This window comes from Gorilla gorilla, chromosome 13, assembly GCF_029281585.2.
Source record: "Gorilla gorilla gorilla isolate KB3781 chromosome 13, NHGRI_mGorGor1-v2.1_pri, whole genome shotgun sequence".
NCBI lineage: Eukaryota > Metazoa > Chordata > Mammalia > Primates > Hominidae > Gorilla > Gorilla gorilla.
This window is the reverse complement of record NC_073237.2, coordinates 51,275,955-51,290,113: the sequence shown is the minus strand read 5'-3', so window position 1 is coordinate 51,290,113 and position 14,159 is coordinate 51,275,955. Positions and strand designations below refer to the sequence as shown.

The 14,159-nt window shown below is 37.4% G+C and overlaps 1 protein-coding gene across 50 annotated transcripts in view; it reads right to left on the bottom strand.

Moving 5' to 3' along the window:
- The window catches only part of MPDZ (multiple PDZ domain crumbs cell polarity complex component), a 174,189-nt gene that overhangs the window by 46,857 nt on the left and 113,173 nt on the right, over positions 1-14,159 (bottom strand). For all 50 annotated transcript variants that reach the window (XM_063696393.1, XM_031014566.3, XM_055351025.2 and 47 more), the window contains 2 exons: positions 10,483-10,587; positions 5,828-5,920 (listed from right to left, as the gene is read on the bottom strand). In XM_063696393.1, the coding sequence (XP_063552463.1) occupies positions 5,828-5,920; positions 10,483-10,587 (198 nt within the window). The remainder of the gene's footprint in view (positions 1-5,827; positions 5,921-10,482; positions 10,588-14,159) is intronic.

Below are 14,159 nucleotides of genomic sequence, written 5' to 3'. Positions count from 1 at the left end.
GAAGTCATTCTTGCCAAGGCAGACCTGGTCACTAACAGTCAGGACATGAAGAGAGCAGTGACTGCCAAAATCCTACAGGATATGATTCTCTCACTACCTGCCTAACCTCCCCTGCTGATATGGTTTGGCTGTGTCCTCACCCAAATCTCAATTTAAACTGTAGCTCCCACAATTCCCACGTATTGTTGGTGGGACCCGGTGGGAGGTAATTGAATCATGGGGGCAGGTCTTTCCTGTGCTTTTCTCATGATAGTGAATAAGTCTCATGAGATCTGATAGTTTTATAAAGGGGAGTTTCCCAGCACAAGCTCTCTTCTCTTGTCTGCCACCATGTGAGATGTGTCTTTCACCTTCCACCATGATTGTGAGGCCTCCCAAGTCACGTGGAACTGTGAGTCCATTAAACCTCTTTCTTTTGTAAATTCCCCAGTCTAAGGGTACGTCTATATCAGCAGCATGAAAACGGACTAATATACCTGCCATGGGCTCTGTACTTTCCTCTCTCCACTCTAGCTACCACATCATCTCCTTACTATTCCTTAAGTTCATCTGGTATGCTCCCGCCTTGGGGCCTCGGTGCTTGCTAATTCCTCTGTCTTGAATACATTTCCTATACCCACAAAATAAAGACATGAATTCATATGTAATAACTGCAAATAGCTGTAAGAGCTATGAGTATATTTAAAGCACATACATCTTGTGAAAAGGCAGGATGTAAGAAAGAGTAAGGTGATTTGCAGTGAGGTCTTTGGCCTAGATGAGTCAGAGTTCAGGGTGTTGGAGGAAAATCGACGAAACAGAACTTTAAGGAGATGATGAGACCCTGCAATCTGCTCCATGCTGCACAAAGGAAGACAATGTTGGACATTAAGTAGGATAAGACAGCATTGTCAAACATGTCTTCAACACTGACATTTAAGGAGTTCCTAGAGAAGAGGAAAGGTTGAAGTAAGGACTCCTGCAAAATGATTGAGGTAAGAAGAGGCTGGGGATGAAAGAGCACCACAGAGAGGAAAGGATGGGAACCAGCTGAAATGAAAGCAGACGCTGAGGCACATCTTCCTTTGGCCAGTAACTCTTTTTCTTGACTGCAAATCTATAACTCTAGAAACTCTACCTGTTTAGTTTGAAAGGACCTTACCATGATCCTTGATCTTATAAAATTTTTGTGAATAAACTAGTTAAAATCCTATTCATTGTTTTCTCTTACTCCAGAAATTCTGTGACAGAAAAGAACCAACATCCACCATCCTTCCCTATTTTTGTTTGCTTTTGTTTTTGTTTTGAGACAGGGTCTCATTCTGCAGCCCAGTCTGGAGTGCAGTGGCATGATCATAGTCCACTGCAGCCTTGACTTTCAACCTCAATGTCCTGGGCTCAGGAACTCCTAAGCTCAAGTAATCTTCCCATCTCAGCCTCCCTAAGTGCTGAGATTATAGGCATGAGCCACCACAACTGTCCCTTCCCTGTTTTCTTAAAGCAGTTCCTAAGGCAAAGTGGCAAATGAGTTAGTAAGTTTAGCCACTGTACATATAGTAAGTTCAGCCACAAGTGTAAATATTTAACAACCCAGAATACATAGGTAGGACTCCTTAACTCTTTTCTTAAGAATAAAAAATAAAATAAAATAAAAAAGAAAGAAGGAAAGAAAACATCTCCAAGGGCTCTTTATGTTTGGTGCAAATTAGAAAGTGATTCTTATGACTTCTTGAGTAATACAAAAAACATAAGTAACAGCAAATGTTTATTAAGGGTTTTACCATGTCCTCAGTATTATTCTCTGAGTAAGTTACATATACTTTCATTTAATTTTCACATCATACCTATAAGGTACACATTCTTACTGGCCCCATTTTACAAAGAAGAGAAGAGACACAGAGAGGTTAAGTAACCTTTGGATAATAGCACCTTTGCTCTCATAGGGTTTGGCACAGATAGCAAAATACCCTCCCTGGAAGTAAAGGTTGTAAATCCTTAAAACAATGAAGAAGGTAATCAAAGACAGAACTGTCAAAATGACACAGTAATGAGAAACCAGACTTATTTATTCACTGAACAGAGAATAGAAACACAGTGCAAGAAAAAGGAGGCCTAGAAAAGAAACTACAGAATATGTTCACTTCAGAGATCATTATGTAGGGAAAAAAAAGGCAGCCTATTTGAGTTTTATACATAGGTTTAAAAAGAATGAAATTCAGGAAGACACAGGTAAAACACAGCTCTGAGGCCAGATTGCCTGAGCTGTGAACTGAGTCTCTGGGTTCCAGTCCTGCTCTTTTGCTACTTAATGATTATGTGACACAGGGCATTTACTTAGTCTCTGTCTTACTTTCCTCAGCTGTGAAATACAGCCAACAAGAGTCTCTACACAGAGTTTCTGTGAGGATTAATTAATACATGTGGAGTCCAAAACAAAAGCTTTGGCACATAATAAGCAATCGATAAATCTTTTATTACTAGTTATAATGGTGGTGGCTGTGGTGGTGATGAAGGTGATGATTACTGCAGTAATGAAAGCAAGATATGAAACTGAAACTCAATCCATACAACAAATGAGCAAATGTTCACCCTACCTGATCAATCCTGTTATACCTACCACACCTTGTTTATTAAGAAACAGTACCATTTTCCACCCATTAGATTGACAAAAAAACTTTTTAAAAAATGATCATATGATGTGGTAACAAGAATGTGGGGAAAAGGGAACATTCATATATTGGAAATAGAAATAAAAATTGGTAAAGCAGCCAGGTGTGGTAGCTCACGCCTGTAATCCCAGCACTTTGGGAAGCCAAGGCAGGTGGATCATGAGGTCAAGAAATCGAGACCATCCTGGCCAACACAGTGAAACCCCATCTCTACTAAAAATACAAAAATTAGCTGGGCATGGTGGTGCGCACCTGTAGTCCCACCTACTTAGGAGGCTGAGGCAGGAGAATTCGCTCTAACCTGGGAGGCAGAGGTTGCAGTGAGCCAGGATCGTGCCACTGCATTCCAGCCTGGCAACAGAGTGAGACTGTCTCAGAAAAATAACAATAATAATTGGTATAGCAACCTTAAAAAGCAATTTGACAACTGAAAGTAAAAAATGCATATAAACTTACAGGCCAGCAATTCCAATTCCACTTCTGGATATATTCCCTAGATAAATTTTCATGTGTAAGTATAAAGAAATAAATATATTTACTGAACAGAATTATTATAATAGCAAATAACTATTAACTATCTAATATGAATCTGACCATGAATAAACTATGGTATATTCACATATTGAAATGCAACACAACAACTAAATTGAATGAATTAGATCTTTAAGTATCAAGCTTGATAGATTTACAAAACATCAAGAATTGAGAGAAAAATTAAGCAAAATGGAAAATAATACATGTAGTAGTATATCAATTGTGTAAAATGAAAATCACATGCAAAATAAAATACAGCCTATTTTATAATCTTAAAATTTATATTTTGCTAAAAAAATTCTCTATTTTCATACAAAGTACATTTTTGTTGATTTCATGAATGACTGTCCCATCATGTTTTCAATGCTATGAACCATGTTCACAACACTAACTCCTAATTTATTAAAAGCTCTGGTTACTCCATTAAGCTTTCTTCTCATGTTCTATGAACTTCCCCTAGAAGTAGCTTAGTGAATCTAGAGGAACCACTACACTAGTGAGTACAGAGTACCTTCTTAGAAGGATTTATGGAATCTTTGGAGGTATTCTTCACGTAAGGTTGTTAGCACCTTTAGAGCTTATCTTAGGATTGCATGAAGGTTAAAAGCATAAAAATTTTCCAGTCCAGAAGTTATGTTCTTCTTTCTCATAAGAAAATTTCATGACTTCTCTGTCAAAGGCTTTCTCTTTGCTTAGGTACCAGTGACAAATATTTTATCAATACAGACAAAGCCAACCACTGACTCACTATGTGCCAGGCACTCTGCTAAGGATTTTAGATGACACTGAATTTTCCCCCAAATTCAAAAGATTCTATTATTAACCTCATTTTACAGATAAAGTAGCAGAGACCTAGCAGAGATTAAGAAACTTGTCTTAGAAAGTATCAGAGCCAAAATTCTAACATGGCTCTTACTGACACCAACCATTTTGCCTACTGCCTTCTGTATTAATCCTTTTTCATGCCGCTGATAAAGAAATAGCTGAGACTGGGCAATTTACAAAAGAAGGAGGTTTATTGTACTTACAGTTCCACATGGCTGGGGAAGCCTCACAATCATGACAGAGGCAAGGAGGAGCAAGTCACATCTTATGTGGATGGCAGCAGGCAAATAAAAGAGCTTGTGCAGGGCAACTCCCGTTTTTAAAACCATCAGGTCTCCTGAGGCCCATTTACTATCAGGAGAACAGCATGGGAAAGACCTGCCCCCATATTCAATCTCCCACAGGGCCCCTTCCACAACATGTGGGAATTATGGGAGCTACAAGATGAGATTTGGGTGGGGACACAGAGCCAAACTATATCACCTTCTAAAATCTACTTTTCCTCTCATAATATTGTTACTAAAACTGACCAACCTATCTTTTTTTCCTGTGATTACTGTCCTCCTAAAAAATTCAAGTTTATCACTATGACTACCTGCTACAAAACAGTTTCATTTAACTTATTTCTACCTCTATCCACAAATAAATAAGACACTTAACACCTCAGAATATGTTTTCTGCCACAGATCTAGCACTTATACCCTGTTCTCAACGTAGGCAGCACTACAGAGAGCTTGGGATTTTTTAAGTGAGTTAAGTGACTTTTGATGAAATTCAAATAAGAAATTCATGTTAGATGGCTGGAAATACATGCTGCTTCTTTGAAAGCAACATAAAATAATGTTTTTTATATTTTAAAAATATTTAAATGTGATGGCTGCAGGTTATCACTGGTGGGGAGGGGACATCATTAAATTGCACTGGCATTTATGAATATTACAAATTCTTCTCTTGAGCATTTTATTTATTCACTATGTAACAAATATTAATGTTTACTGAACACAAAGCATCACATTGTGATGGTGACCTTTAGGTCTGTTTGGGGTGGATGTCCACTGATTACCTATGTTTTATTCTTAAGGTGAAATATCTTGTGTTCTTAAATTGTTTCATGTGTCTCTACATCTTGCCCAGCCAAGTACATTAGAGGTTCCTTGAGGCAGGATTTGCATCTTCTATTTATTTCCTTGTTATTCACAAAATCATTGGCTTTAAGTCTAGGTCCATAATCAGGACTCAGTAAATTCCTATTAAACTAAAGTTGATTTTACTCAGCATAAACACATCAGTATGTTTTAGTGATGCACGTGATACATCTAAGTATATTTGAGGATGACATCTTATCTATTATACATGAAACTGGTGCTAGACAGATTATGACTTAGGATAAACTCAGCCTGTGGTAACAAGGCTACAAGGGTACTTTTACACACACACACACACACACACACACACGTTTTGAATATATATGTTTGCCTATCTAGTTTCTACAAATGCTAGGTAAAATTTAAATGAATACTTTTTGGTATACCTAAGATAAAACTCTACAGAATGTATTATCCATTCCAACTACCTATGAATAATTTTCTTTCATTTAGTCCCTACTATGTGCCAGATATCTCCATATATGTTAGTTTTAACCCTGTGTGATACACATTATTCTCTCCACTGTATACATTAAAAAATGATGGGTTAGAAGTATTAAACAACTCACCCGATATAACAAGAAGCAAGTTGTAATCCAGTACTTGAAACCACACCTGCTTATCTTTAAACACTATATATCCATTGAGTGGACAGAAGACAGAAATAGTCCTTACCGCCTGGGCTGATTCCAATTGCTATATGCTGTGTTTTGAAGTTCGCTTTCTTCACCCTCTCCCTCTTCTCGCTCTGGTAATTCTGGAATGTCTCTGGTTAAAGAATTACACAATGAGTACCCCAAAATCCTAGTAAAAACATGCAAGATTATATGTACTCTACTATTGATTTAGCTAAAAATGCAGGACTGTTTTATGTTTTCACCATACATGGCCATAAGTATAAAATATTTTTACATCGGGGGGAAGAAAAACCTAACCAAACAAAATTAAAACCTTGCTTTAGAATCAACCTACCATAGCGTAGAGCTGAACACTAAGACTCTTGTCTAGTCTGTTTTTTCCCTGATGAGACATAGGAGCATAAAGGAAAGGAATGGGGAAAATAGGATAAATACCAAGTTTGTAAAGAAAACCCATTGAACAAGCAATGTCTTAAATTCCTATAATGTGCAGGAAGCTAGAAGCACCATGTAGGTTTTAAGCATGTATGCACAGCCCTGAACCTTGTCCTGAATGAATTTCTAATCAAGTTTGCCAAGAGTTTAGTATCTCTGCTTCCTAAGGATGGACCAATGATTTTCTTTCCATTTTTGAAAAATTAAGTGAAAGGCTTTGGTCCAGCTTCACCCCATCCAGAGGAACCTGGCACAGAATACTTCTTAATGGAAGAAGCAGTTTACAACGCGTCTGTGTTCAAGGTCACCTTCTGTTTCTGTAGCAATTTAGATTTTGCCAAATGCCAGGCATGTAACAAAATGTGTCCAGTCTACTGATTGACTGTAAAGAAAACTGTACGATAATAACAACATCAAGAAATATTTTGTTAGTCCAAAGGAATACTTTGTATCAATAAATGAGGCTGAGAGGACAATAGAGAATGGTTAAACTGATTATGGCCTGTGCCTTGGCTGTTGGTAAAAATTGGATTTCTAAAGAAACATGTCCACATATTCCTCTTAAAGCAGAGAAGGCTATAAAAATTCTGATTCAATAAATGTTTTCAGTTGATATTTACAGAAACTGAAGAATCAAAAGAAAGTATGTAAAATTACAGCCATTCTCCCCTGACAGGAATACTGAACTCTCTCAACTGATATAATATGTTGAATTCAAGATCAGAAGTCATCTAATCCAGTCATCCATCTGAGCTTGAATGCGCTTTGCAACACTTCTGGCAAGCAAATGTCCAGGCTCTCCAAGAACATCTCATTCTTTCTTGGACCTGAATGTTAAGTTTTTGTTTTTAAGCTATTAGAATAAAATCTATTTGCTATAGGTCCTACCCATTGGTTTTGTGTTTGAATTTCCCTCCTGTGCAATTAAAGAATAAAGCCTTGAATGAGGGTAGGGCTCCTAGAGTCTAAGTCTGACACTAGGGTAGGACTGGTGGGAAGAACTCCAAGAGGGAGATCCTAAAAACGATGTCAAAGAGTTGACAGAGAAATAGTAAAAGTGAAATCTTTGTCCAGAGGATGCAAGGCAGAGGTAAAAACTAGCCCTAACCTGGAAATACAACAGGACAGAGTATGATGAAGAAAGCAGAGTTAGAAGACAGACAAGAATTAGAACTTAGAAACAGTCCTTAAAATATTCAGTAACAGGCAGGGGATGGGGGGAGGTCCTTAGCCCTAAAGCCTAAGCAGTGGGAGCTATTCAGAAACACTGTAGCCACAATGCATCTTGCTTCTTCCTTTTTAGGTACAAGAAGATAAATATCCTGAATAATCCAATACAAGGACCCCAGTCTCTTCAGATGATTCTATAATCTTGAATCCTTTCGCAAACCCCATATATGCTCCTCTATAGGTGCTGATTATTGTTTACTCATCTTAGTGTGTGGTTTCAGGGACTCAAGTGTCATGTCTTCCTGCATGCACTCAGCCAAGAAAGAAGTCAATCAACTGCTTTTCCACTGTGTTAAACCACTGAATACCAACAAAAATGTTATCAACTATAATAAGTAGATCTCTTTATATCTGCAAATATGTACCAGGTAAAGTAACTGGCAGAAAGTCACACGGTGAGAAAGACACATGATGAGAAAGACACTGGCAGACAGCATAGGTGAGATTTGGATTGAGGCCATCTTACCATAAAACCTGAGTTCTTAACTTCCATGCTATGCTGCCACATATTTTTATATGGCACATCCTTCGTAGACTTGTGCAATTCCTTCCTTGCTTCCAATGGTAAGAACATGGAGTATGCTTACATTCTACACTTGGCTCTGGCATTAATTAGCTGCGGGAAAGTTACTTAACCTTTCTCTGCTGCAGATTGTTCCACCAAAAATGCATATCCGTTTGTTCTATTTTAAGCATTCTGATACCCACAGAAAATATACTTTCTCTGCAGTGAAGCAGCTAGTCACAGCACAGGACAATCCAGGCCATTCTCTTGTCTGTGCTTGGAGGAAGCACAGTGCTCAAAATGGCTTTCTTTCTAATAACTTTTGAGTATTTTAAGGCCCTAGAACTTAACAGGACTCAGATGTTACCTGGTGTATTCTTTAAGTAAGTCATTTGACACAATATTTCAGAGGGACATTGAAATAATTGATTTTACCAGTTTGACAGGAAGCACCAGGAAACTATAACCAACTCATGCCATTAACCCTACAATGGAAATCCTGGAGTGTGGCTGAGCTTTGTAAGTGTAAAGTAAATATAGGTGTCTCCCCTATCCCTCGTATCCTTGGGTCCAACATCCATGGATTAAACCAACAGCAGACCAAAAATATTTGGGAAAAAAATAGATGGTTGCATCTGCAAAAAACATGTGCAGACTTTTTTTCTTGTCATTATTAAAATTATATATATATATATATATATATATATATAACAGGTACTTACATAGCTTTTACATTGTATTAGGTATTATGAGGAATCTAGAGATGATTTAAACTATACGGGAGAATGTGCATAGGTTATGTGCAAATACTATACCCTTTTATATAAGGGATTGAGCATCTGTGGATTTTGGTATCCATGGGGAGTCCTGAAACCAATCCCCAACAGATAATGAGGGACAATTATACTCCTTTTCCCATAATATTCATGAAGCCCCAAGGACCATGCCATTCCTTCCCTTTATTAAACAAATAACATACCTTCCCCTTCCCTGACACTTTCTGTATTCTGTAGTCATCTGTAATGTGCAGAGGAATCAGTGAAGCAAGATCACAATGAATGCAAGGTCACTGGAGACCGTGGTGTTCTGGGATGTTCTGACATCCTCTAAAGAATGGTACAACTCGACCAGGCATGGTGGCTCACGCTTATAATCCCAGCACTTTGGGAGGCCGAGGTGGATCACCTGAGGTCAGGAGTTCAAGACCAGCCTGGCCAACATGGTGAAACCTCATCTCTACTAAAAGTACAAAAAATCAGCTGGTCATGGTGGCGGGCACCTGTAATCCCAGCTACTCAGGAGGCCGAGGCAGAAGAATCACTTGAACCCGGGAGGCAGAGGTCTCAGTGAGCCAAAATTGCACCATTGCACTGCACTGCCTGGGCAACAAGAGTGAAACTCCGTCTCAAAAAAAAAAGAATGGTAGAACTCTCTTCTGAGAAGACCTCAGAGTGCTTGCAAGGCCATTTCTGCTCTACCACATGCTTACAAGAAATTTGGTAGTCAGTTGCCAGCACAACTGAAAAACACAGGCCCACAACTGAGAGTGCAAAATGGTACATTCTTCATGGAAAAGCAGTTTGACATTATTTCTCTCCCTGATCTTGACTCAGTCAACAGCAGCATCAAAACCCAGTTCCTGCCTTTCCTAAGAAAAAAGAAAACGTTCCCTTTATTATTTAAAGGCTCTTTATACTTTGTATATCAAGTGCCTTTAAAAAGCCAAACACTGTTTCCTAACATGCATATATGCTAACGGGTTCAGCTCAACATTCTCCAAAAGAGCAAGAAAATTACAAATAAAAAATATTTCTGGTCTAGGCATGGTGGTGCATGCCTGTGAATCCCAGCACATTGGCAGGACAAGGTGGGCAGACTGCTTAAGCTCAGAAGTTTGAGACCAGCCTGAGCAACATGGCAAAACCCCATCTCTACAAAAAATACAGAATTAGCCTGATGTGGTGGCACACGCCTATAATCCCAGCTACCTGGGAGGCTGAGGTGGGAGGATTGCATGAACCCAGCAGGTAGAGGCTGCAGTTAACTGTAATGGCACCACTGTACTCTAGCCTGAGCAACAGAGTGAGGCTCTGCCTCAAAAAAAAAAAAAGAAAAAATTTCTGAATTTGTATGCATGTTAATAAAAGAATAAATAACATTTCTGAAGAAGTTTGCTAATATTAAAGAGTAAAAAAATCATACAATTTCTTACGTTCTAAGAAATTAATGGAATAATACTCATTTGGGGCAAATTATCAAAACTCAATATGTTAAAAGTGCTACATTGTGTGGTAGAATTAAATATTAATTTATTAATTTGAATATTTATATATTTCTCAAATTTTCCATACTATATAATAATTACTTATATAATTGAGGGAAAGGGAAGAATATTTTTTAAAATCTTGAAAGAGGAAAGGGATTCAGACCTTTTCTTTGCTCTAGTCCTCCCTGACTCTGAATTCCAAATTCTCTACAACTTGCTGTACCATTCATTGTATTACATTTAATGTTTCACTTACCTGCCAGTGTATGAAGAAAAAATATCCAATGCCATTGCTCTTCCAGATTGTTGTCCCAAGCTTATTTTGAACTCTTCCAAATGTTCTGCAGGCACATAAGTAATTCTGGAACAAACCAGAATCCATGGAAGTGAAGGGAAATAATATTTTGCCTAACTGTTAGGAAAAGCTTCTAAAATAAAGGAAACAAATCATATTGTCCCTTTCTCCCTACTTTTTCATACAACTCATTTAATCAGTATATTCAGCAGAGAATCCAAACTTCAATAGGATAAAGTATTCTATAGGGAAGAATAACAACAGAAACTAAGTTTTTAAATGCTGCTGATTAACTATGTGTTTACCAATCATCATGCAGAGAAGGAAAACAATTATTTATATTATCAAATGAAAAGGCTAACAACAATTTTTTTTAAATTAGGAAGATCTATAAATCCCTAGAATAATGATTGTCAGCAATAACATTAATTTTGCCCAAAGATTTCTGGGATCTCTAGCAAAAACAAATTAGGTATACTCTATTAAAATGCTGAATATCACAAATTACTTTGCATCTTTCTATAATACATAATTAATTCTAGAGATTAACAAGCATTTTCAATAATTATGTTAGCTCTATTAAGTTATGAACTCTCAAGTCTAAAGTATGAGATTAAACCATTTGAGTTTATGGAAAGACTCTTACTAATTTGAAGCAATTTTAAAAAATTCACTTTGGTCTCAAAGAAAAGACTACTATTTACACGTGAATGGCCATTTACTAATTCAACAAGTACTGACTGAATGCCTATTATGCGGAAGACACTGTGCTAGATGCTGACTCCTGCTGTAATGTTTAGAAACTGATAAATGAAAATTCAAGTCTACTGCTGTCCTGCTTCTGACATGGTGGACATACTTTTTAAAGTAAACTGTTTCAAGATCTTCAAATTAATGAATAGTAACATACGAGAAATACTGTATCTGAACTCAATACAGCATGTTTGTGCAACTAAAAATTAGAAATCACGAAGATTATTAAACCATCTGTCCATAATTTATGTGTTAAAATAATAAGTATACAAAACCTCAGCACTGGAGCGCAAAGATAAAAAGATTGTCTTTTATGTTGTAATAAAATAAAAATTTATACCAATGTCATAATTTACTGAAGGAGGAGTATACATAATTTCAAATATATTGGTTATTCTATAGAAAGCACTCTTTCACTTCAAAGTGTGAGGTCACGTGGGTTTGGAGTCGGAAGACACAGTTCTGCTACCACGCAGAGTGTCATGGGGTAAATCACCACTGCTGAACCTCCATACCCTCTACCACAAAAAGGATGTCACTTTTGTGAAGCTACTGTAAGCTGAGGAGCACAATCCAAATAGAAGTGAGTGCTATCACAGGTCATCAGCTCTCCTGGTCATACTGATCACTTGGGCAGAATACATGGAGCCTCTGGGAATCTCTTCGTGACACTTTTACCTCAAAGGTCAAAAACTGAATCAAAGTACAGATCAATGGATTTAAGACTAGGCTAGCTGAAAAAGCTGCATTCTAATTCTGGCCTTATTTAATTTATTCATCTATAAAGACATCTTCTCTACGGTGCTACAAAAATATATTGAATAGCAAATTTGCTTTTAGCCCTTCAAATAATACATTATGTCAGGAAAGAAGACTGATTATATTTTAAACAATGAAAAAATAAAATAAAGATAAACATAAAACCTAAAATGTGAAAAGCCTATTCAAGAAAACTGGTATTATTCCTAAAGATTCAGTAAAACTCATATAAATAAAACGTGTAAGTTTAAAAAGCCAGGAAAAGGTCAGGGAAGAAAGGCAGGATAGAATAGCAAAAATAATAGCAATCAGTACGAAGTCTTTAATTTTTTATTGGTTTGAGAAAGAAGGTAAAGATGTTTCCATCCCAAACAATGTTAAAAATGAGTTTTTCTTTATATTTGTTCAAAGTTGTTTTTTATTTTACCGAAAGGTGAGGAGTGTAGGCATTTACAAATATTTTTCTGATACTTTGCATAGCAGTGAGAAAGAGTAGAGACGGTAGTTTTCCTAACTATTTAGCCACTACAGAGAGTGAGGCCACCAGAACAAGCATCCTACAATGCAACAGAACATGCAGAGCCATGCTAGCACAAGCCTGGTCACAGCATCATACAGAACTTCCAAATCGCCAGCAAAAATGCCAAAGCTAAATTATGAGCTGCAAGAACACACTGAAATGCTTATTTGAGAGTTGAATTAAAAATTCATACTAACTTTTGGATACACATGGACTAACTTTTGGTTACACATGGACTAGAAGAAAAAAGAATACCATTAGAGATGCTGAAATGTGATATGGCTATTAATGCAGAGACTATTCCTGCACGTGCAGACAGGATCGTTCCCTTACAAAGGAGCTTGAAAGCTTCATAATTGGAAAATATGATTTTCAAATGAGTTCACAATCATCAGTACAATGTGAAAACGTAACAATCTCATAGCTCTGTTGGATTTTATGTTCTTATTTAAACAAAGAAAACAATCTAAAATGTATATACAAAATCTATATCTGGATCTATTCTTGCATTGGGACATTACAAAAGCACAAAATTGTTTTCACAGACAAGTTGTAACACACAGCCATAATGAGCTTTCGAATCACTGATACTCACACATAAAAGGGGGCTCGATCGTCAGCAGGTGCTGCAGAAAATCTAGAATGTGAAGCATACGCTGCGGCATCTTTTTACAATGGTGTTAACAAATGTCAATGTCTTGTGCTGAATGTGAGATGCATACATATGTAGTTAAAAGTGGGTGCTCCTGGTTGTTTTTTTTCCCCCTTTCCACCTCCCTCCCATCTACACCTCCCCCAGAAAAGCATCTGCTCTTTACTAGTGTCTATAGCAGTGATTATTAACAAGCATGAAAAAATGTAACTGCAATCAGTCTTTTATTCCTTGATCAGGAATTCATCCCACACTTTAGGTTAAGGCAGGTGAATTCTGATTCAGCTCAGTAATTATCTGGCAGATGTTATAAGCAGCTGCTGCTAAGCACAAAACCCTGGCTATTATTACAGAAATATAAGAGCTCCTGGCAAGGTGGAGGGAGAAGTGAAACAGAATGCATTCTGGTGAGGCTTCGCATCTGGTTTTCCATAGAAAATAATGAAACCTGGATCTTAAACTGGCTGTTCTTGAACTCTTGAAACTCAAATTATCTACCCATGCATGCATGAACACACACACACAAAAGTTCCTAGCTATCTATCGTAAATGGCAAAAAAGAAATCCAGTGCATTGTCTCAATAAGCAATGCTTTCCCTAAAACCAATCAGTTATGTAACTCAACCACAGTCTCCTTTTTTAAACTTCCTACAATACACCCCTCCACCACCACCCAGATTAAGCCAGGTTCATAAAGAAAAATAATGAGAAAGAGATGTGGATGGAGCCTAGATCCAGGTAATGAGCACAAAGCTTAATGGGCCTGAGGCAATGTTATGGTTCTATTCAGAGTAATGGAAGGACTAAAAGTTCCTTTTGGGAAGATTATTCACATAGCTTTCAAGGTAATTCTAAATCTTTTGCTTCACGAAACAAGTGGTAAGGGCCAAAAACACTTCATGCAAAATGCACAGAACATGCTGCTCAGCCCTGGTCAACCCAAATGGCTCTTTG